The 23,962-nt window shown below is 40.9% G+C and overlaps 1 protein-coding gene and 1 long non-coding RNA gene across 5 annotated transcripts in view; one reads left to right on the forward strand and one right to left on the reverse strand.

Annotated features, from left to right (window-relative positions):
- Positions 1-23,962, forward strand: part of LOC138761771 (diacylglycerol kinase beta) — a 618,073-nt gene that overhangs the window by 540,090 nt on the left and 54,021 nt on the right. For all 4 annotated transcript variants that reach the window (XM_069934480.1, XM_069934482.1, XM_069934484.1 and 1 more), the window contains one exon: positions 14,783-14,984. In XM_069934480.1, the coding sequence (XP_069790581.1) occupies positions 14,783-14,984 (202 nt within the window). The remainder of the gene's footprint in view (positions 1-14,782; positions 14,985-23,962) is intronic.
- Positions 1,459-18,585, reverse strand: LOC138761773 (uncharacterized). The gene is made up of 4 exons (XR_011356500.1): positions 18,511-18,585; positions 17,395-17,484; positions 16,938-16,994; positions 1,459-2,164 (listed from the first exon to the last, which is right to left on the reverse strand). It is a non-coding gene; the product is annotated as an uncharacterized lncRNA (long non-coding RNA).

Here is a 23,962-nt window from a genome sequence, read left to right on the forward strand (position 1 = left end):
CATTCAGGCTTTCCATCCTGTCCAACTCTGCTTTTAGTTGCTTTTCAAGCGCAAATTTAACTTTTCTACATGGTTGTATTATCGGTGGCACACATTTATCCACTCTGATCCTGTGTTTTCCTGGAAGGCAGCCTAGACCCTGAAATAGGTCATTGTACTCTTTCATGAGTTCATCATAGACTGTATCTCTTTCGCTTTCCACAACGAGAACTCTTTTTTAACCAGGTTGAATTTCTCACAGGCTGTTAAACTGAGAATGGCCTGTACCTCCTTTGGTCCTTGTGTTTCACTTTGACTATGCATTCTCCTTGCACTGGTATATCAGTACCTGAATATCCTGTCATCTTCACTTTTGTTCCATATATCTTTGGTAATATCAGTTTTTGATATTACATTAATTTGTGCTCCAGAATCCAATTTAACTGAAATGTATATGTCATTCACTTTTAATCTCAACATCCTGTCTCTGTTTTCTTTCTTGTTTTTAGTCACAACATCAACATAGAATTCCTCTATCTCCCTTTCATCTACTGCATGAACCTTACTTTATTGCACTTGGTTCCTACAGCAACGGGCATAATGGTTAATTTTGTTGCACATATAGCATGTTTTACCATATGCTGAACACGTTTTTGGTAGGTGTTGTGTACCGCATCGAGGACATAGCTTTCGATTGTCCCTTTCATTTTTGTTCGTTGGCCACTCCTCTCTTTCCACTTTGGCGCACTTTTTATTAAACAGTTTATGTCCATTCTTGCTCCCTGCATTCACGTTGCGGGTAGTTTCACTGAACAGATCTTTTGCCTGCAATTCTACAGTTTCTGTAGCCCTACAGAGTGCTGTAGCTTTTTCAAGGTCTAGATTTTGCTCTCTTAGCAGTCTTTCCCTTAGACTATTATTTGAGATACCACACACAAGTCTGTCTTTTATTGGTGAGTCAGTCAGTCCACCAAATTCACAGGTTTTGCTTCTGTTTTTTAGTTCAGTCACCTACTCATCAATACTTCCTGCCATTTTCTGTGCACGTGAAAAATCTCTGCCTCTCAAATCATGTTACATTTAGGTATGCAGTATGCCTCAAACTGTTCTATTGTTTTTTCCAGTTTCATTTTGTTTCCTTCAGCTGCAAATGTGAAGTTATTATTCACCTCCAGGGCTTCATCACCCATGACGTGTAAGAAAACTGACGCTTTCACTTTAACAATTTTCTTGTCAGCTCCGACTGCCACTAAATACAATCCAAAATGCTGTTTAAATCTGTTCCAATTTTCAGCCATCTTACCTGTCAGCTGAAGTTTTGCTGGTGGATGTAATCCTTCCATGTTTCACTGTGTTAGCTTCTCTTCACTGATCAGTTGCTGACTTTAGATTTTACCTTTTAAGTATTTCCTTCATCCCACTTCTGACACCATGTTTCATCTTGTATTTGTATGTGTGAGTTCTTAGACAACACATGGATGAAGGAAAAAGTTCTTTACATTAAAGTTGATGTAAACAGCACTGTGAGGCATGCCATTAGGCTGCAAGCCTCCATTACAGATCTTGCATACTGTCTCTTGCTCATTGTCAGCCCCTTGCTGGCAGCCAAGTCTAATCCAAGAGGAACTATAATCAAGGCCTTGCTAGTGGCCATGCAAACATGATCACTATCATTACAGTAGTTTCATCAGGTTATACATGTACAATCAGTGATGATAAACTTGCTCCCAACCAACCCCCATCCTTTCCACAGGTTCCACGATTTTTCATGAGTATTAAGTTGCAATAATTCTGTATTTGAGATTCCCATTCTCTTCAATTAATATTTTAAAAATAGATTTAAAATGCATAACAGTCTGGATATTTCAACTGTCAATATTAATTATATGTGATCATCTTTATTTTTGTATTCCTAAAATATGCCAAAAGTTACTTCAAATTTTGCTTCTTGGTTTGTTGGCTGCTCAGCTTTCTTGATGACATCTTTGTTGCTGGGACACTCGACATGTCCACAGGTTGATTACTCATAGCAATCAAAATCGGGAAGCACGAAATTCATACCATTGAGAAGTCCTGGTCTTTGTGAGCCAAGTTTCTTTGGGGTCAGCACCATGCCATCTCTTCACCAATGACCACAAAGTCCAGGCAGCTGGATATTCATTCAATCTTGAACTTCACCATTATTCTATTGCAAGCACAATATAGCCATAATTTAGAGGATTCAATTTCTCACAGAAGTTCTCCCTCATTTGGTTATCCATTGTATGCAGTCAGATGTTGCTTTTGAATTGAATCTATAATCAAATATTTTTTTTCCTTTCCAGTGATTAAAAACAAAGAGATTGACATTTTGCCATTTTAAACAACAATAAAATATTGGAGAATGTTTATTTTATACTATATAATAATAGACATATTTGTGTAAAGACACAATGCTGGAACAACTCAGCAGGTCAAACAGTGTACTTTATATAGCAAAGATAAAAATGCATAACCAAAACTTTGGGCTTGAGCCCTTCATCAAGGTATGAGCAAAATGTAGCCAGGTGTCTGAACAAAATGGTGGGGGTGGAGCACAGTCCCACAGGCAGGAGGTCATAGGTGGATAAGGGAGGGCACATCAGCAAACAGGGGGAGCGGGATGGTTCTGTGAATTGAGAGGGAAAAGTATGGAGAGAAGATGATAGAGAGATAGGAAAGAGAGAGAGAATGATGAGTGAGCTAGCAGAAACCGGAGAAGTCAATGTTAATGCCATTCAGTAGGAGAGTGCCCAGAAGGAATATTAGGTGTTGTTTCTCCAGTTTACAGGTAGCCCTAGTTTGGCAGTGCCTGAGGCCATGGACAGACCTGTCAGCGTGGGAGTGGGGCACAGAATTGAAATGGTTGGCCACTGGGAGGTCCCATTCTGCGTAGAGTCTCTTGAAGTAGAGAAGGCCACGATAGGAGCATTGGATTTTATTTTAATTCACAAGCGAAATGTTGCTTCACTTTGGAAAGATTGTTTGGGATGCCAAATGATGGTGAGGGATAAGCTTTGGATTCAAGTGTGGCCAAGGGGGCAATTAGTGGGAAGGGATGAATGGATGAGGGAGTCAGGGAGGGAGTGATCCCTAGGAAGGCAGAGAGGGAGAAATGAATCTGGTGGTGGGATCATATTGTAGGTGATAAATTGTGAATCTGTAGGAGTCATCATCTGCAGCCTGTGCTCCCATTCTGGCCTTCTCTACATCTGAGAGACTGGATGTATACTAGGAGGTCATTTGCTGAGCATCTTTGCTCTGTCTGCATAAATGACAGGGATCTCCCAGTAGCCAACCATTTCAATTCTGCACCCCACTCTTGAGCTGATATGCTTGTCCACGGCTTCATTCACTGCCAAACTAAGGCCATCTGTAAATTGGAGGAGCAACTTCCAATATTCCGTCTCAGCACTCTCCAACCGGATGGCATTAACATCAACTTCCTCAGTTTCTGCTAGCCCACACTGAGTTCTCCCTCTTTTCCCTATCCCTCTGCCTTTCTTCCATCTCTCTACCCTCTCCATTCACAGAGCCTCCTGCCTCACCCTGTTTGTTGGTGTGCACTCCTTCCCTTATCTTGCCTCTGGGTCTGTGCTTCTACCCCTTTCTCCCCACCCCACCATTTTGTTCAGGTGCCTGCCTACATTTTGCTCATACCATGAAGGGCTCAAGCTTGAAACATTGGTCATGTATCTTTGCTTTATAAAGTACACTGTTTGACTTTCTGAGTTTCTCCAGCATTGTATTTTTACTTCAATCATGGCATCTGCAGACATTCATGTTACATTACATATTAGGGTAACAGTTTCCATAATTAATGTAGTCTGATTCTATATAATTTTTGTCTCTTCCACACCATCTTCAAGCCACTGTTTTCCCCTTGTTTTTGAAAACTCTATTCTTGTTAGTTTACTGTTGTCGGGCATGAAAGACTAACAAAAGCTAAGATTTATGTTTGAACTATCTCAACAAATATGTGGTCTACCAAGGAGGCAGCCTAAATTTGGGCAATCCTATCCATGAACAGCAAGGATACTTACAGCAGGGTTTTTTGATATGGTTTAGCAACAGTCAACTTCTTTTTCTGACCCAAGAACCTGCTGGCTGAAATTGGCCAACTCAGCACTGATCTGGAATAGAATGTTCAAGTTTCCTGGCCAATAGGGATCTACTGCCAAATAAATAATCATCTCAGCCAATGTGGGGATTTCTGAATGGATTCTATCACACTGTTCCCGATTTCTGATTATTGGCTTATCACACCATGGTTTGAATTCCTACCAGTCACAACAGATCCCACTGCTATTGATGTACCGTTGAAGCAAGCATTCATCCTGCCTTTTCTAATCTCTGTGCCTATGGATTCCTGCAGGGCAGATGTCGTTTTACAGTAGAAGCAAATCACATTGCCTGCTGCCCTCGTATGCTAGGATCTTAAAGCACAGTGCACAAGGGTAGCAGGAAATGATATGTGAATCAATTGTGAAAGGGCGTTGGTGTCCGAAAGTCTATAGCCATGTGATTACTTAGAAGGCTGGGTTGAATGTTCACATCAGTGATGCGTACATGCTACAGGTGTTGTCGTTTAGTGTTGATCTATCAGTCTGCTGTATCAGAATTAAACTAAAATATTGTTTTTATTTCTGCTTCAGTCTGTTCATTTCTAGCAATGTAGGGAAGCTATATAGAGTACAGAGGAGAAAAGTTAACATGGACTTTTATGTTGATCTGGAGACCCTATATGTGAACTCACTCTTCTTTCCACCAAAATAGTTTGCAGAGATAAATTAGGAAGCTAAATGTATTATGATTCCATCTGCAGCTGTCCATATTACAGGCCCAAAACCTGGGACATGGTCAATTTTATAACATGTCCATAATCTTCTGGTCAGTTTTCATATTGGTAATTTCACTCTGATGCAGCCAATCAGTGGCAATTTGAGGTTTATTCTCTGTTGTTTCTGAGAAAGTGACAGTGGCAGATGAAATCTAACCCTGACAAGTGTAAGGTAATGAAATTTTGGAGGTTAAATTCTGGTAGGACACTGAGAATAAAAAGCAGGGGCCTCAGGAGCATTAATGTACAGAGCTTCCTTGGTGTGCAAGTTCATAGCTCCTGAAGAAGGTGCCGTTAATTGATAGTGTAGTGAAAAAAGCTTTCAATATACTTGCTTTCATAGGCCCAGGCACTGAGTTAGGATGCCAGATTGTAGCTTATACAAAACACTTCTCAGGCCACACTTGGTGTTTTATGAACAATTCTGGTCACCACACTGCAGAAAGGATGTAGTAGCAAAAGACAGAGATTCACCAGAATGGCACAAAGGTGCTGGTGAAACTCAGCAGGTCATGCAGCATCTCTAGGAAGTAAGGGGTAACCATTTTTCAGGCCTTTACTTCACATAGATGCTGCATGACCTGCTGAATTTCTCCAGCACTTTTGTGTACTGCACTACACTTAACAGCACCTGCAGACTTTCCTGTTGCACCTGGAAGCTCTTTTTATAAGGAGAGATTGCATAGGATGGGTTTATTCTCACTGGAATGTAGGAGGAAATTATCAGGAGATAGACAGGGCAGATAGTTTGAGCAATGAAGGGTGAGGTGTGACAATAAAGTACATAAGATGATGAGAGGCACCTTTTTTCCCCAAGGTGACCATAACAAATATCAGAGAATATCTACTTAAGGTGAATGGAGGAAAGTTTAGGGGAGATGTCCAAGGTAAATTCTTTTACACAATGGTGGGTTCCCAGAATGCATTGCTGGGGATGGTGGTGGGGGCTGGTACAATAGGGGTATTCAAAAGACCCTTGTATAGGCACGTGGATGTAATAAAATTAGAGGGTTATGCGTGTGAAGTAGGGAAGAATTAGATTGTTGTGGAATAGGTTGATGTGGTCAGTATTTGAACAAATTTGGGAACTACCAAATTCTCGGGTGGCAGCCATCTGGGTCTAGTGTGCAGCCAAATTTGGGCCCTACCACAGTAGGGCCTACCGTGGATCTCCACCCCCTAAAATGATAGAATGAGAAGAAGACGAAATGAACTGACCCAGTGTGTAAAAGTAGATGACAAAATTTTCTTGTTTATTTTCATTGTGTGATGACATTGTTTAATGGGTTTATTGTATTGTATATGTTGAACGGTTAATGGGTAGGGAGGGGGGTGGGAAGGAGGGAGGGAAGGGAGGGGGAAAAAGGGGAGAAAATGACACTGTATATTCAAGAGGGAAATGTTTGTGTGTATTTTGGTCAATATGGTTCATAGTGTGAAAAATAAAAAAAAGAGTAGGTTGATGTGGTTTAGCAGAATATCGTGAGCTGAAGGCCCTGTACTATGCTGTAATGTTCCCTGTTCTTTAGACAGTCTTTAGTTTCCCCCCTCCCCCCAGGGTGGAAGACTGACTGACCTAAATGGCATAGATTTAGGGTGAAATGGGAGGCTTTTAAATTAGATCTGAGGAGTAGGTTTTCCCACACAAAAAGTGGCAGATATGTGGAGCGAGCTGCCATAGGATGTAGTGACAACAGATGCACTACAATGTTAAAGAGGCATGAGCACAGGAAAGGTGTGAAGAATGAATGTTTTGAGTGTAGTCCGGCCTTGGGAGCGTTGGGTCGAAGCACTCATTTCTCTGCTGCCCACTCTGCCGTGCGAAAGATGCACGAGTTTAAATTATTTTTAGAAATGCAATTCCTTGACAACACTTGGTACAGCTCCTGAAAAACTTGCCTTTCTCAAGTAACATCACTAATGGCAGATTAGCTGGTCATTCACCTCTGTGATCAATATGGAATTTTGCTATCTTAAATAAGGGTGGCACGGTTGGCGTAGTGGTTAGCGCAATGGCTTTACAGTACCAGTGATCAGGACCAGAGTTTGAATCCCACGCTGTCTGTAAAGAGTTTGTACGTTCTCCCTGTGTCTGAGTGGGTTTTCCCCAAGGGTTCCGGTTTCCTCCTACCATTTGAAATGTACCGGGGGGTGTGGGTTTATTGGGTGTAAGTTGGGCAGCCCAGACTTGTGGGCCGAAATGGCCTGTTACCATGCTGTATATCGAAATTTTTTAAATTTAAAATAATTTACTATCAAATTAGCCTGCATTATGGTGCCTAGACTCAAAGCCACTTATTGAAGATCTCTTGGAACATTCTGAAAAGTGACAAACCAGGGGTTCATCTTCTTTTCAGAATTACCAGTGTTAGCGCCACTAAATCACAACGTTTAACTTCCATTTCATCATATTGTGCCTCATGACCACAGGTGAAGATGATAATTGCATGGCATTAATTAGAAGGTTGTGTGCTTTCTTCATACACTGTGCTTGTAAGAAAGATTAGTGGAGCACTGTTCTTAAAACTCAATTTCCTCACAGGCTGTAATGAATTGCTGTCAATTATGCAATAATGACCTCTACAGTTTGCATTTCAATGAACAAAACAAAATATGTTCTTGAAAGCTCTTTGTACAAAATATTTTCAATTGTCATAATGTTGTATCTCTGTTAAACATTCTCCAGAAAAGCATTTATTTTCTAATTGTTCTTGGATCAGAATTGTTGCTTCTTTCATGCACCAAAATTCTGACAGAAACAAATTTAGAACAGGTTATCATCTTCCAAACCTCATGATTATATATAAACCCTTGGCTGTTGACACCAAACCTGACAAAGTGAGTGTGAACAGCATATGTCCTAACTAGTTTCTGAACAGGGCCATCTCTGGAAAACAGAAAATTATCGTTGCTCCTTTCACTGTATTAGCATTATGACACCTGCCAAATAATTGGAAATGCTATGAGGGCAAGTTCCAAGCTGCAGCGATTGGAACAAATGAAATAATCAATGACTGAATTATACTTAACGTATCCTGGCAGGCACTCGGACATTCCTAGAGAGCTGGGAACAAATTGCCTACTTATTAATCTTTTAGATGAGGAATGGAGAGTGGTCAAAAGGGCAGGAAAACCTTTCCAAAAAAACGAGTCCATCGGAAAAACAGCAAGTGAGCATGCTATAGATGCCATACTGTTAATTTTAAATTCAGTAAATCATTTCCCAGTGAACTGACTCCGCTTGCAACCGTTCATGTGTGTCCATGCTCTTGTACTGCATTTGGAAATAGATGCCTCTGTGCCAGAAGCACTGCACAGAGTGTAACAATCAGTCTGTTCTGGCTTGCCAGACTTCCTGTTGAACTTGGAACAAAAAATAAATTGCTAGAAGCAGCAGCAATTGTGGTCCTCCATGGACACTGCTTGATACACTGAGTGGTTCCAGCAGTTTGTCTTTTGTCCCAGATTTCAGGATCTGCAGTCCTCTTGTCTCCATTCCTCTTGAGCCTTTTTCGTTTATCAATGACAGCACAATAGATTATGTTTAACCAGTCCATTAGCCACTGAGAAGAAAATGGTTATTCTTTTACTTTCTAACAAAAGGATTGGGTGCAAGTTATAATGTGCAATCCTATAAGTGCTCCCTCAATACAGAAGGAAAGTGAAAAGTAAAAAGAGGCAGGATGCCTCATTCTCCCTTAAACAGAACCTGGAGTAAGACCAGCTGTTGGAACTGTGGCGGTTCACATCCTCATGGCGAACCAGCCCCGCTTGTATCACCACGTGGCGGGGCAGCCATGGGGAAATGGCGTCGTCAGAGGTTCCTCTCTGACTCCAGCATCCCTTCCCGCACTCACCCTGGGGCAGGGATTGTGATGTCACAGTCCACCAGGTGACTGAGCTCATGCTGCCCTTATAGGGGCGTGCTGAATTTGATTAAAAATTGTCATTAACGATCGTCAATGTGGTGGCTGTGTTTCTCCCACTGCTCACACCGCCACAGTGGTGACCCCGATGAGCCCAGACATTTTTCTGAACTCAAAACACCATGGATTCAGCAGAGGTTAACGCTGTCTCCGTCAAGCTTCCCCCCTTTTGGACCCACCGACTGAGAACGTGGTTTGGGCAGGCGGAAGCACAATTTCAACTGCGCAACATCTCTGCAGATGCCACGATGTTCTATCATGTTGTGAGTGCTCTGGGCCAAGATGTGGCAGGGAGGGTGGACAACATCATTCACCACCCCCCGGCTACTGTCAAGTACACTGCCCTCAAAGACCTGCTGCTAGGAACTTTCAGGTTAACTCCCAGCAACAGGCTTCCATGCTCTTTTGCCTAGATGGGCTTGGGGACTGTAGTCCGTCGGCGCTGATGGACGAAATACTGGCCCTGGCAGAAGACCATAAGCCTTGTTTACTCTTCCGCCAGATATTCCTGGAACAGATGCCGGAGGACATCCAGCTGCTCCTCACAGATGAAGACTTCTCGAACTGAGGAGAGCAGCAGCCCGTGTGGATGCCCTCTGGCACACGAAGAGGGAAAACAAGGCAGCCTTCAACCAGGTGGCATGACCAGGAGCAAGCCGCTCCCAAGACCAAGCCAGAGGAGGGCCAGTCGACCTGGTGTTTCTACCACCAGTGCCGGGGAGAGCAAGCCCGCAAGTGCCGCCAGCCCTGCAGGTTTCAGGGAAGCGATTAGGCCAGCTGCCGTTGATGGCTGCGACAGCTGGCCACACAAACAGCCTTCTTCATGTGACAGACAAATCCACCGGCCGCTGATTCCTGGTGGACTCAGGCTGAGCTCAGCGTCCTTTCCCCACAGCATTAGAGACTCGCACACAATCTCGAGGTCCAACCCTGTGGGGGTCCAACGGCTCCACCATCAGGACCTATGGCACCCGCAGGGCACAGATCCAGATCGGGAAGGAGAAATTCCACTGGAGGTTCGTCGTAGCCTCCATGGGCACCGCACTGTTAGAAGCCGACTTCCTCAGAGCTCATGGCCTACTGGTTGACACGAAGGGCAAAAAGCTGGTCAACACCTGAATGTTCCACTCCACCTGACTGGACACAGCAGAAGCCTGCAGGCCCGTAATCGCCACCGTAGCCGCCGCCATGGACGAGTTCGACGAGATCTTCTATGAATTTCCCTCCATCTTAGAGCCACGGTTCAACGCCGCTCTGCCCCAGCATGGGGTCTTCCACCACATCGCCACACAGGGCCCCCCGCTGCACACTAGACCCAGATGGCTGCCACCCGAGAAGCTCCAGCAGGCAAAGGAGGAGTCCTCCAATTTATGAGTGCTTCAACTTGGCAGTACGTGATATGTCAATTTTGCGATGGAGTGTGGAGTTGTTGGCCACTAGGAGGTCCATGATATTGCAGCAGACAGACTGAAGATGTTCAATAAAGCGATCTCCCAGTCTGTGTCTAGTCTACACAATATAGAGGAGTCTGCGTCGGGAGCTCCAGATGCAGTAAATGATGCCTACAGAGTTACAGAGTTCCATTATCAATCTCATAATCCATAATGTAAGGAAAACCAATACACCAGTTCCAGATTCCTATTATTTGTCATTAATTCCTGCAGGAAGTACAATCACTTGGGATTGGGCAAGGCAGAATTGAGTGTGGTTGCCACCATATATTGTGATGGTCACTAAATGGAGGCCAAAAATGCATTCACACATCTTGGTAGTGACGTGTTTTTATTGATGGAATCTGTTCAATTTGATTGACTTCTTTGAGGAGGTTACAAAAGTATACCAATGAAGGAAAGACAGTCAATATGATTTAATGGATTCTAATAGGACCTTTGTCAATGACCCACTTGGCAGACAGGTTTAAAAGGCCTAAATGACTAAGGAACAATGATGCCATCATCCATTATCATGCTTTGAGAGGCTAGTAATGGTTCACATCAACTACCTTCCCAGCTAACCTTGACCCACTTCAATTTGCCTTCTGTCCAAGCAGGTTAACAGCAGATACCATCTCCCTGGCCCTCCACTCAGCTCTGGAACACATCAATGCCAAGTACGTTATATCAGACAACTGTTCATAAACTATAGTCTGCCTTCAATACCATAGTCCCCAGCAAACCATTCCCCAATCGAGGATCTTAGCCACTGCTCTTTTTCCCTGCTCCCCCCACCCCTCCCTTCCACCCCACAGCTGGATCATTGACTTCCTGTTTAACAGACTGGCGCTCCTCGAGGATGTGTACTCAGTCTCCTATTATATTCCTACATCCACGATCATACAGCCAAATACCGTTCCAACTCCATCTTCACATTTTTTGATGACATCACATTCGTTTTGCCAAATATCAAATAATAATGAGTGGAAATGCAGAAAAGAGATTGAGTCTACTGGTGTGGACAAGAAGCAAATGAGTTTCTTGCAGGGTATAGAAAATGTAAGAGAACGCTTAAGAAGGAAATTAGGAAACAAAAAGAAAATATGAAGGTGCTTTGGCAGATAATGTGAAGGAAGATCCAGACAGTTTCTACAAGTATATTAAAAGTAAAAGGATAGTAAGGGACAAAATTGGAACCCTAGAAAATCAGAGTGGTCAACTATGTGTGGTACCTCGCGAAATGGGGGAGATCTTAAATAATTTTTTTGCATCGGTATTTACCCAGGAAACTGGCATAGTGAATAGGGATGGAAGGGAAACAAATAAATTGTCATGGAGAATATGGAGTTTTAGGAGAAGGAGGTACTTGCTGCCGCAATGAATAAAGGTAGATAAATCCCCTGCTCCCTGATATTCCTCTGCACCTTGAGGGAGACAAGTGCTGAAATTGCAGGGCCCCTGGCAGATATATTCAAAATGTCCTTAGTCACAGGGGAGGTGCTGGAAGATTGGAGTGTGGCTCGGGTTGTCCTGCTGTTTAAGAAGGTTCCAAGAGTAAACCAGGTAATTATAGGCCAGTGAGCCTGACATCAATAGTATGTCAATTATATGAAGGATTTCTGAGAAATGGAATATATAGTTATTTGGACGATCCTCAGCTGACTAAGGACAGTCAGCATGGATTTGTGCACGGGAGGTCGTGTTTAACAAATCTTGTAGAATTTTTTGAAGTTACCAAGAAGGTTGATGAGGGAAAGGCTGTGGATGTTGTCTATATGGACTTTAGTAAGGCCTTTGACAAAGTTCCACATGAGAGGTTGGTTTAGAAAGTTAGGACACTAGGTATACATAGAGAGGTTGCAAACTGGATTCAAAATTAGCTTGGTGAAAGAAAACAAGAGTGGTGACGATGGTTGCTTCTCAGATTGGAGGCCTACGTCGAGTGGTGCGCCTCAGGGATCTGTGTTGGGACCATTATTGTTTGTTATCTATATAAATGACCTAGATGATAACATAGTGAATTGGATCAGCAAGTTTTCTGATGATACAAAGATAGGCGGTGTTGTGGACTGTGAGGAAGGTTTTCAAAGCTTGCAGAGGGATCTGGACCAGCTGTGAAATTGGGCCAGTAAATGGCTGATGGAATTTAATGAAGATAAGTGTGAGATGTTGCACTTTGGAAGAGCGAATCAGGGTAGGACGGACACAGTAAATGAAAGGCCATTGAGGAGTGTGGAAGACAAAGAGATCTGGGAATACATATATACTGTTCCCTGAAGGTGATGTCGCATGTGGACAGGGTTATAAAGAAAGCTTTTGGCATCTTGGCCTTTATAAATCAAAGTATTGAGTATAGAAGTTGGGATGTTATATTGAAGTTATTCAAGTCATTGACAAGGCCACACTTAGAATATTGTGTGCCGTTGTGGTCGCCCAGCAGCAGGAACGATATCAATCAGATTGAAAGAGTGCAGAGAAGATTTACTAAGATGTTGCTGGATCTTTAGAAGTTGAGTTACCGGGAAAGATTAAACAGGTTAGGACAACACTCCTTGGAACTAAGAATGATGAGGGGAGGCTTGATAGAGGTTTATAAAATTATGAGGGGTATAGACAGAGTAGATGTGAGTAGGATTTTTCCACTTGGGTTAAGGAAGATAAATCCGGGAGATCATAGCTTTAGGCTGAAAGGGGAGAGGTTTAAGTTGAACATTAGGGGAAAGTCACTCAGAGAGTGGTGGGAGTGTGGAATGAGCTGGCATCTGAAGTTGTGAAAGCAGATTCAATCTTGAGTTTTAAAAATAAATTGGATAAATACATGGATAGGAGAGGTCTGGAGGGTTATGGAGTGAGAGCTGGTCAGTGGGACTAGCTAGTTTAATTGGTCGGCACAGACTGGAAGGGTCAAATGGCCTGTTTTTCTGTGCTGTAACATTCTATGATGTGGTGCAAACTCTCTTTCAATGTCAGATAAAGAGAATGAGAGTGGGTAGAGGCCATTCTGCTGTCTATATTCATGGATCAGAAGTGGAGGTGGAAAATAGCTTCAAGTTCCTGATGGTAAACATTTCCAATTACCTCAACTGAGCCAAGTACGTTGAGACAATGGTCAAGTGCACTGATCCCTAAGAGACTAAAGAAGTTCAGCATGTCCCCTTTGTCCTTCAACAACTTCTGCTGGTGTACCATCAACACCAGACTTGCTAGATGCATCACCACATGCCACAGGAGCTGCTCTTCCCAAAGTTGAAAGAAATTGTAGCTCAGAACATCACATAAACCTCCTTGCCCTCCATCATCGCTCTATGCAGCGCCTGCTGTCTAGAAACTGTATTCAACTTACTGAAGACCTATGTTTAGAGTAAGGTGGTAGAGATTTAGAAGGAAATTTGGGGGGGACCTTCTTCACCCAGAGAGTGGTGAGGATCTGGAATGCATTGCCTGAGAGAGTGGTTGAAGCTTGATCACTTGTCCTTAGAGGGCTGAGGAAGAAGTGTTGGTGATACAATTAATAGGAATGGTAGATCTGTTTTAATGCTGCACAATTTTACTATTGGGCAGGTGATTCAACCAAACATAGGATGGCAAGCAGTAATAGCTGTAGACTGTGGAGAGTATTTGGGAAGATTTGATGGCAAGTAGATAATTTCTTGCTGTCATGTTTTGGTTGGCACATTGCACAACTGAGATACATTTCGGCTGAAGATTCTGGGCGTCTTTTTATCCACCCACATGTTGTGAGCTTTGGTGGTTGGGCCTGCGTTCAGTATTAGTCCTGAATGTTTATGTGTCTTGCTGTGCTATTTCAGAGGGCAGCTGTAGGTCAACCACATTTCTGTGGGTCTGGAATAGTGTTGAGGTCAGTTCTTCACCAAAACTTGCTTCCTCCTCTGTCCAAGTTGCACTGGCCATCAGAAGAACTTTTAAATCAATTTACAAACATTAACCCAAGATCATTATTGTGAAATTCAATCCTATCACTTTGAATAATGTTTATTCAATACCATTTAGTTGGAAGATGAATGAAAGCCTTTTATGTCATTTATTATAGATTCAATGGAATTGATATGTTCTTCCCAATGAGCAGTAAAATACAACCCATTAGCGCCATGTTTAGTGCATTAAATTTGTTTAAATATTTCATGTTATTGTTATTTTCTTATTATTTGTACATATTAGCCCAATCTGATAGGCCACAAAACAAATTGAAACTTCAAGGATAAACAAAAGGAACCTCAAGTTAGTTGCTATTATCAATGTACCATTCTCATCTTGGAGTAGTCAGTCAATGCTCTGTTCAGTTTTATTGCATCATTGATTAAATTGTAAAACCAAAAATTATATCACTACCGAATATAAAAATCCACCTTCAAATTTAAGAGCATCAGAGTGAGTCTAGTATTTTTTTGATCTGGATGAAAGCCAGATGATTCTCATTAAATGACAATTATGATATAGTTCCTGTAGCTCTGAACATTGTACACTCATATGAGAGGGGTTGCTATGAGACTTCCTCTTGACTTTGGAAGACTATGTTAATCTGTTTTACAAAAAAACAAGAAATTTTATGCTTTATTATCTTCCAGTGTGATGGTATTGTCCTTGATCTAAGTAACACATCACTAGAAGGAATTGCAATCCTCAACATTCCCAGCATGCATGGAGGCTCCAACCTTTGGGGTGAGACCAAGAAGCGAAGGAACTACAACCGTATGAGTAAAAAAGTCCCTGAGAAGCTTTTTTCAACAACAGTGACAGATGTGAAGGAACTGAAGTTCTGTGTTCAAGGTAGGAAATCCACCATACATTTAACTTGTGGGTTTCTATTTAGTGTCAGTATTCAAAGCTGATGTGTTTTACACATATAAATGTTATAATTAGCATTTGATAAAGCCACGTTCAAGCTGTCAAGCACCTAATTCTGGATTGTTCAAAGCATATTTAACTCCCAGCACTACTTGTTCCAAATAATTTGATTCTTTCCTGTTTTTTGCTTTGGTGCTTGACCTCCGTCATAGAAGTTTTAATTTCTTGTTGGTGCAGTTGAGTTCATGTGCACCAGGTATCTTTCTGATCTTCATGTGATCCTGGACAATAACTAAAAGACAAGTACCATTGCCCAATAATTCCTCAGCGCATTTCCATTTGATGCTTTCAAGAGGGATTTCAGCAAGCAAAGGTACTTTGGTGCATTTTCAAACTGCTTATCCCAAGACACTGATGTGAACTAGTCCAATTCTTACAACTAAAGTATGTGGCCCACTACTCCAAAGATTCATTTAGCCACTGGAGCATTTCATAGAAATAGAATATATCAATCTGACCATCTTAATAAACTGTGTTTAGTTGCCAAAGTAATTTGACCTTTCAGCCTGCACCTATTAAACTTACCAAGTCAATGGGCTGTTTATAGATGTCAGTGAGAAGTTGATTAAAAATTTAATAGCAATTTTTAGGTTTGTGTATGATGTTGTACAGCAAACTTCCTCCAGCTAGGATCAACAGGAAGGAATTAAAATCGCTCCTGACAACCCTTTCATCATTACAGCTCGTTCTAAGTGGGATTAACAGATAGATCAGCCAACCATCCCACATTGTGTAACACAAGGAAAGAAAACACATCACCACAACCAACATTTTTTTCATGGATTTCAGTGTCTTCAATTCCTTTTGTGATCAAATCCAACTATTTCAAATGACAAAGGGATTAGACAGGGCAGATTATGAGCAATAATTTCATCTTGTGAGGAAATTGATATAATTTAAAAAAGTAAAGGCAGTCCATTTCTCAAATAAAATAGGACCAGAGAGTTCACACAGAGAGTGGTGGGGTATTGCAAAAGAGAGTGGGAGTCTATTAATTTTCATTTGGCAAAAGAATCAAGAGAGAGGAACCAAAAGTAAAGAGAGTGAGATACAAGTCAGTCATAACAAAACTGAATGATTGAGGTTGGTGAACAGATGGAGGTGGGTAGAAATGTAGATGCAACAATCAATTAGGAAGGTGTGGAAATACGAAGAAAGAAAGTGACCTTAATGAGACTTTGCGGGGGGTGGAGGAGGGTTTGACAAAAGCTGTTTCTTCCTTGTGGCAAAAGTCAGGAAAAAAAGGGACATCTTCTAATAAGGGGCCATCTAGGACAGAGATGAGAAAAACTCTTCCTCAGAGTACTGTATGGTTGAGTAACCAAGGCTAAATCGGTCCATTTTTGGTCACAAGATACAGTGATGGGACAGGAGAGAGACCTTTGTCCCATGTTCATATGGTAATGGTACTGCTACACCCATTACTGTTTGCTTGACTTGTGGCTCAGTAATCTTTAGTAGAATTCTTTATTAAATATCCCTCTGATTCTATTCTGGAACAGAGAAGATATTTGATTAAAGTTCAATGACATCCTGAACAGAAATGACACCATGAGCTGGCAAAATTCCTTTCTAATTATAAAGAGCTGAATGACATGGCTGGAAAATAAATCAGGAGATTCTCAGAGGGAAGAATTTGCAGCTCTACACTGATTTCCTCCCTAGCGCCCAAGTTTTATTTATCTCGTGGTCAATGGCTTTGATTGAAATCTTAGGAACTCTGCCGCACAATAGTCTCCCAGCATTAATTGATGACTTCAGTAAGTGAAAGGACAAGCAAGGGGGTCGAGCAGTCAGGGTGGTTGATGGGTGTTGGTTGGGGGGGGGGGGGGGGGTGGGGGGGACTTTGCTTCATGGTTTATGACATCTACTTACTTTGATGTGTGGCAGCCTTGTAATGTACTCGCATTTCCTATTGAAGTGACCATTTCCCTTCAAATCAAAGAGATGAGGACTGAGATTACACAGTGCTTGGTTACATGCAGATTTAGTACTGCAGCAACAATTGCATTTCTCAAACATACCTTTAACACTGAAAATAACACACAATGTTTCACAAAGGCAAGCTTATAAAATGGACATCAACCAGTGATATTGCCATTGTGGATATTATGTGTTGCAGGAGAAGGTGTAATTTACAGTAGTCCCCCTTTATCCACGGGGGATATGTTCCAAGACCCCCAGTGGATGCCTGAAACCATGGATAGTACCGAACCCTACATATTACTGTTTTTACTTATATAAACACATCTATGATAAATTAGGCACAATAAGAGATTAACATCAATAACAAACAATAAAATATAACAATATTAAAAACAAAGAGGTTTACTTGAACACAAGCACTAGGATACCGCGACAGTTGATCTGAATACGATCTGTATCTTCGGACCGCAGGTAACTGAATCCGTGGAAAGTGAAACTGCAGATAAGGGGGAAACCATTATTATTATTTTAACACAATGCAAATCGGTTCATCGCAGGCATTGACCACACTCGATATCATCTTTCATCGTGTGCTCCACAGGTTACAGTGCCAAGAGTTTATTGCTGTTGAACCTTTGAAGCAGAATTCAATCTACCCAAGAAAATCAAGTGCAAATTATAGAAAATGTCTGCATGCATTTCACATTCTACTTTATCCAAACTTTTGCCCTTGATCCAAAGTTGTGTTTCCTGTGTACTGCCAATTGTTAAATTCAGACTAGTAGCAAGGAAGCATCAAAGTGTTGCTGTGCATCAAAGAAATAGGCACTCGGCTGTAATTAGGCTGAGAACTCTAGCAGAGCTTTCATTTTGAAATATAACCTGAAATGTTTATTAGACTTTAAACTTAGTGAATGATATTTGTATAATGACCTATCGATGATAATTATAATGAATTTATTGTCCTACTGGCTGCAGTAGACCAGGTGCTTTGTGGAAAAAAAAACAATTGAAAAGCAACTTCAGTAGTATATTTAATTGCATTAAAAAGTAACAATAAATATAGAAAAATAGAAAATACATATTCAGCAATATCTCAGTGCAAAAAAGCTATAGTTTAGAGAATCCTTTTGTGGTGTTGGAGCAGTCCCTGATGAGTGTGACAAAGGGAGGTTCAAGAGCCTAATAGTAAGAAACTATGCTTGAACCCAGAGAAGGTTGTGTTTATGATTAAATAATACATGCATTCTGACTTCCAGTATTATCTGTTGAGGTTTCCAAAAAAGTTTTTACATGGATGACAGAATCAGGTTAACTTGAAAATAACAAGGCAGTTTTCAATGCCTTGTGCTTGATCCCAAAGTAGGGTAACTCCTATTTATGTCTCAATGCAGCATCCAACTCTTTCATCAATAAGTTCAGTGTACTGGCTGTAAACTGAATCTTATGACAACAACTTCAAATTGTTGATCTTGTTCTGATTAAATAAATAAATATTTTCCACTAGTAACCTAAATTTAACCTTATAAATCCTTTGCGTGCCTTTCAGTCTTGCTGCTTCTGAAGGTTTTCTTTGAGATTTGCGTTTTCGAATCACAACAGCAACCCTTGTAGGGAATTAAATGCAACAGATTGATTAGTGTTGTTCAGCTGCAACATGCCCGTGACCATCAATGTCTCACCCATCACAGTTGCATTACTTTCCACACACCCTCCTCCCCAGAGTCCCCACTGCTCCAACAAAGGTGCCACTGCCTCTCAGCAAAGCCATGCTCCACTTCCACATTGCCACTGCTCCCTGTATCGCCATTATTTCCCACGTATCCCTCAGTCGCTGTCAATTATTTCATATGAGGATGTGCTTTTCATTGAGAATAATCTCAAAAACTTTCTTTAGTGTTTGGGCTGTTAGATATTACTGTGTGGTATTATTAACATTCAAAATTTCCTGTAATTTCTTTTGAAGACACTGAATAATTTCTGAGGAAAAGTCTCACTGAGCCTTAGCCTGGGGAATGATCCACCAAAAATACCTCCAATTCCTGCCAAAGCTAGATTTATACCCATCCTTGCCTGAAATCAACATACATTCAAAGAAGGGTATCACTATACATAAGTGACCACAAGTAGCATCGACAAATCTTCTCCTCTTGCCCTATTATTTAAATCCTCTCTATGTACAGGGGGTAGGTTAATGGGGTGTAAATTGGCAGCACGGACTCTGCTGTATGACTTGTCTAAAATCAGCCAATGCATCACAGAGAAATTATTTCCTACTGAAGGGTTTTGGTCTGAAACATTGACTATCTGTTGCCTTCCATGGACGCTGCCTGACCCATGAATTCCTCCAGCATCTTGTGAGTTCCTCCAGATTTCCAGCATCGTTCTTGTTTACCACAGTCACAAGTTCTCCCACTAAGTAATACATTTACTAAAGATAGTTTGGCATTATTTAGTTCCCATTCTAAATTGGGTAATTTTGCATTATGCATACTCAATGTTTACACATTAGAATGAAGCATTTATCTAAGGTACTTTCTCTTGATGTACTCTCTGAATTTCAGGGATGTCTCACATACAATTTCAATTAATGACAACATTGTCAGAGCAAAATGTTTTAGACCTACCACCAGCCTTATGGGTTCAAGGGAATCTTGATTTTTGCTTTCTGACTTAACATACATCCCATATTTAAGGAAGCGAATGTGCAGTGCATTACACAACTTGTCTACATGAAAACCGGTCTGTTGTAACCATCTGTACAATGCACAGCTGCAGAGCAAGAGATGAAGAAGGAACAGGACAAATGAGGGTAACTGATTACTGTCGCCTGGTTTTCTGAAACTCATCTGACTTCATTCACTACTAGCAAATGGCAATAAATGCAAGAATAATAGTTAACACACTGACAGTCTGCATGCTTTGTGCTTTTGAGCAGTATCACTCCAGAAGGTGCTGTGGATTGTGGATGCCTGTAAGCTGTAAATGCAATTTAGTTAGAATACATACTTTTGAGAGGAACAATCTGGTCAGCAGTTGAGGAACTGTGACTGTCATGGAAAACATAAAATTCCTTTACCATTGAAAGGAATATCTTCAATTCAAAATATACCTTGTTGCTTGCAGAATGTAAAACAAATAGGTGCTGACAAGTCAAAGTTTCCCAGTTATTTACTTACTGGTAATTCCTAAGATGAATGATATTCAAACATTGTTTTTTCATATAGTGCTTCAAATGCAAGTCATTAGCTCTGGTAATATAGCATTCCAGCCATTGAAATTTTTTTTGTGGAAAATTTTATTTTTCATTTGCTTCAATAACAAATACAGTAATTATCCATAATCATACAAAATAAAAAAAAGATGCAAAAATAATACATCATTTTATATTTTCTCCCCCCTCCCTCCTCAAAAAAGTAAGAAAAAAAGGAAAACCCTGCCTGAATTTATCACATATCCTTCATTGATTAATTAAACTTCAAATTCACAAATATAATCTTAGATCTTAGATTAACTAGGGTGAATTGGGATGGGAGCAGCAAACACTGTAGATGAACTCTTACCAATAAAATCCATATAAGGTTTTCAAATCTTATAAAAATGTTTCTGGTTGATTCCGTAAATTATATGTTATTTTTTCTAACAGTAATTCTATTTTCCATCTATTCAACCCCACATTATTGTCTAGTTTCCACATTACCGCCATGCATTTCTTTGCTACTGCTATTGCTACATTTAGAAACTTCCTCTGATAAATATCTAACTTCAAATCATGAATATCCCCTAACAAAATTATTTTTGGGTCGTTCGGACCTTGTATCCCAATAAAATACTTGTATCTTCCCAAAATTATTCTACTTTTTCACACTGCCAAACTGCATGTAAAAAGGTTCCTACCTCTTTATTACATCTAAAACATTGATCAGAGCAATTTGAATCAAGTCCATGCATTTATGTGGAGTATAATAATTGATGTAAAAAAATTAAATTTTACCATTTGATATCTGACATTAGTTAGTTACACTTTCATGACGTAGTTTTGACCATACTTGAAATTGTATATTTAAATCTCTTTCCCATCTCAATTTAGATTTAAATAATTTTTTTCTGCATAGTCTCTTGCAATTTTATTTATACATATTAGTACAGACATCTAAAATTTATCCAGACATCTAAAATCTGGAAAGCTCTAAATTCCAGCAAGTGAGGAGAGAGACAGATGGGCGAGGGGGAGAGACCGGCAGTGTGAGTCGGGCGGGCGAGAGACTGGCAGCGTGAGTCGGGTGGGCGAGGGAGGGGAGACCGGCAGTGCGAGTCAGGCAGGCAAGAGACCGGCAGTGTGAGTCGGGCGGGCAAGAGACCGGCAGCGCGAGTCGGGCGGGTGAGGGGGGAGAATGGCAGCGCCAGTCGGGCGGTCGAGGGGGGGAGATGGCAGCATGACTGGAAAGGGGTAGGGGTGGATACAGCAGCACAATTTGGGTGGGTTTAAATCTGGCTTTCCAAAATCCGGAAAAATCCGAAATTCAGAACACACTGTCCCCCAAGGGTTCTGGATAAAGAATTGTGTACCTGTAATACATCTTTTAATAAATGTATCAGTTATTAAATATTCAAATTGACTTTGTTCAGGTAATCTAAAATTCGATCCTAACTTTCTTTTTAATTATGATTTCAGTTGATAATAAGAAAAATTAGTATTATTTGGTATATTATACTTGTCTTTCAATTGGTCAAAAGTAAAAAAAAACAGAACCCCAAACAACAATATTTTATCCTTTTTATTCCAGTTAAAACCAAATATCAAAAAATGAATTATTAACTGTAAAAGAAATTAAAGGATTTTGCTTTAATAACATTCTAGCTAATTGATAATTCTCCATTCCTCTTTCTACATGGATTCCATTCCATACTTTAAGTATATGTTTCAAAATTGGTGTACCTATTTTTCCCTTTCAGCCATTGAATTTTTTGATTTATTGTGTGTAAATGTTGCTATCGTTTCCTTAGTCATGGGATGTAGAACATAACTGACAAAAGCAAAGGTACACCTCTCTTGACAAGCATCCTGCCCTACAATATGCAAGCTAAAATCTGAAACTACTTATTGCATTGAACCTCCAAAATGCACGTGTTGGAATACAAACAGAATGAGACATATCAAAATAAGGCTCTCGTTGATCTTACCACACAACAGATCAATTAGAAAAGCACCTTATCAAAATTCTAAGCAATTTTTCAGCTCTCCTTCAGCAACACTTGCTCTTTATAGTAGGATTCTACACATTTGTACACATAGTTGGGGAAAAGTCACCACTAATCAGAAATGCTAAACCCATACAAGAGCACAAACTGACTGGTAGCCTCACTCTGCACCTTTGGTTCCATTAACTTTATAATGTTCTCTTCCGCCAATCCGGCTTTGATAGATTCACTGATATCCATCCCACACCCACTTGTTCACCTGCTTTCTCTGCTTTCCAATGCTCTCCCTCAAATATCTTTCCCCTTTCTTTAAAATGCCTCTTTAAACAGGTGACACCAAGCTGAGTGACAGTGTGAGATGAGAGGAAGGTGCCAAGACGTTGCAGGGTGACTTGGACAGGTTCAGAAAGTTAGCAAATGCATGGCAGTTAAAGTATAATATAGGCAAGTGGGAGGTTATCCACTTTGGTGTCAATAATGAGCACTCAGACTATTATCTGAATGGTGACAAAATAGGATAAAGGGGAGGTGCAGCAAGACCTGAGTTTCAAGGTACAAGATTAGAATGCAGGTATAGCAAGCCTTTATTGCAAAAGATTTTGATTACAGAATAGGGAGGTCTTACTGCAGTTGTATAGGGTCTCGGTTAGGCCACACCTTAAGTAGTGTGCACAGTTTTGGTCTCCTAATCTGAGGAAGGACACTCCTGCCGTTGATAGGATGCAATAAAGGTTTACCAGGCTGATTCCTGAGGAGGCAGGACCAGCATATGAAGAAAGCCTAATAGAACAGGGTTATACTCTTTGGAATTTAGAAGGATGAGAGGAGATCTCTGAGATTTGAATCACATTCTGGCAAGACGAGACGTTAGATGCAGGAAGAATGTTCCCAATGTTGGAAAAGTCCAGAACAAGGAGTCAAAGTTTAAGGGGAAAGCTATTTAGGACCAAGATAACCATATAACCATATACAGCACAGAACAGGCCAGTTTGGCCCTACTAGTCCATGCCGGAACAAATCCCCACCCTCCTAGTCCCACTGACCAGCACCTGGTCCATACCCCTCTAATCCTCTCCCCTCCATGTAATTATCCAGTCTTTCCTTAAATGTAAATAATATCCTTGCTTCAACCACCTCTGCCGGAAGCTTATTCCACATCCCAACCACCCTTTGTGTGAAGAAATTTCCCCTCATGTTCCCCTTATAATTTCCCCCTGCAATCTCAAACCATGGCCTCTGGTTTGAATATCCCCCACTCTTATTGAAAAAGCCTATCCACGTTGACTCTCTCTGTCCCTTTTAAAATCTTGAACACCTCCATCAAATCCCCCCCTCAATCTCCAGAGAAAAAAGCCCCAGGCTGCTCAACCTTTCTCTGTAACTCAAACCCTGACATCCTGTCAACATTTTCGTGAACCTTCTCTGCTCTCTCTCTATTTTGTTTATATCCTTCCTATAATTTGGTGACCAAAAATGCACACAGTATTCCAAACTTGGCCTCACCAATGCTTTGTACAATTTCATCATAACATCCCAACTCTTGAATTCAATACTCTGATTTATGAAGGCCAACATTCCAAATGCCTTCTTCACCACTCTATCTACCTGAGTATCAACTTTGAGGGTACTATTTAGCATAACTCCTAAATCCCTTTGTTGCTCTGCACTCCTCAATTGTCTACCATTCAATGTATATGACCTATTTAGATTTGCCTTTCCAAAATGCAACACTTCACACTTATCCATATTAAATTCCATCAGCCATTTCTCAG

The sequence above is a fragment of the Narcine bancroftii genome, chromosome 4 (assembly GCF_036971445.1).
Source record: "Narcine bancroftii isolate sNarBan1 chromosome 4, sNarBan1.hap1, whole genome shotgun sequence".
In the NCBI taxonomy this organism is placed as follows: domain Eukaryota; kingdom Metazoa; phylum Chordata; class Chondrichthyes; order Torpediniformes; family Narcinidae; genus Narcine; species Narcine bancroftii.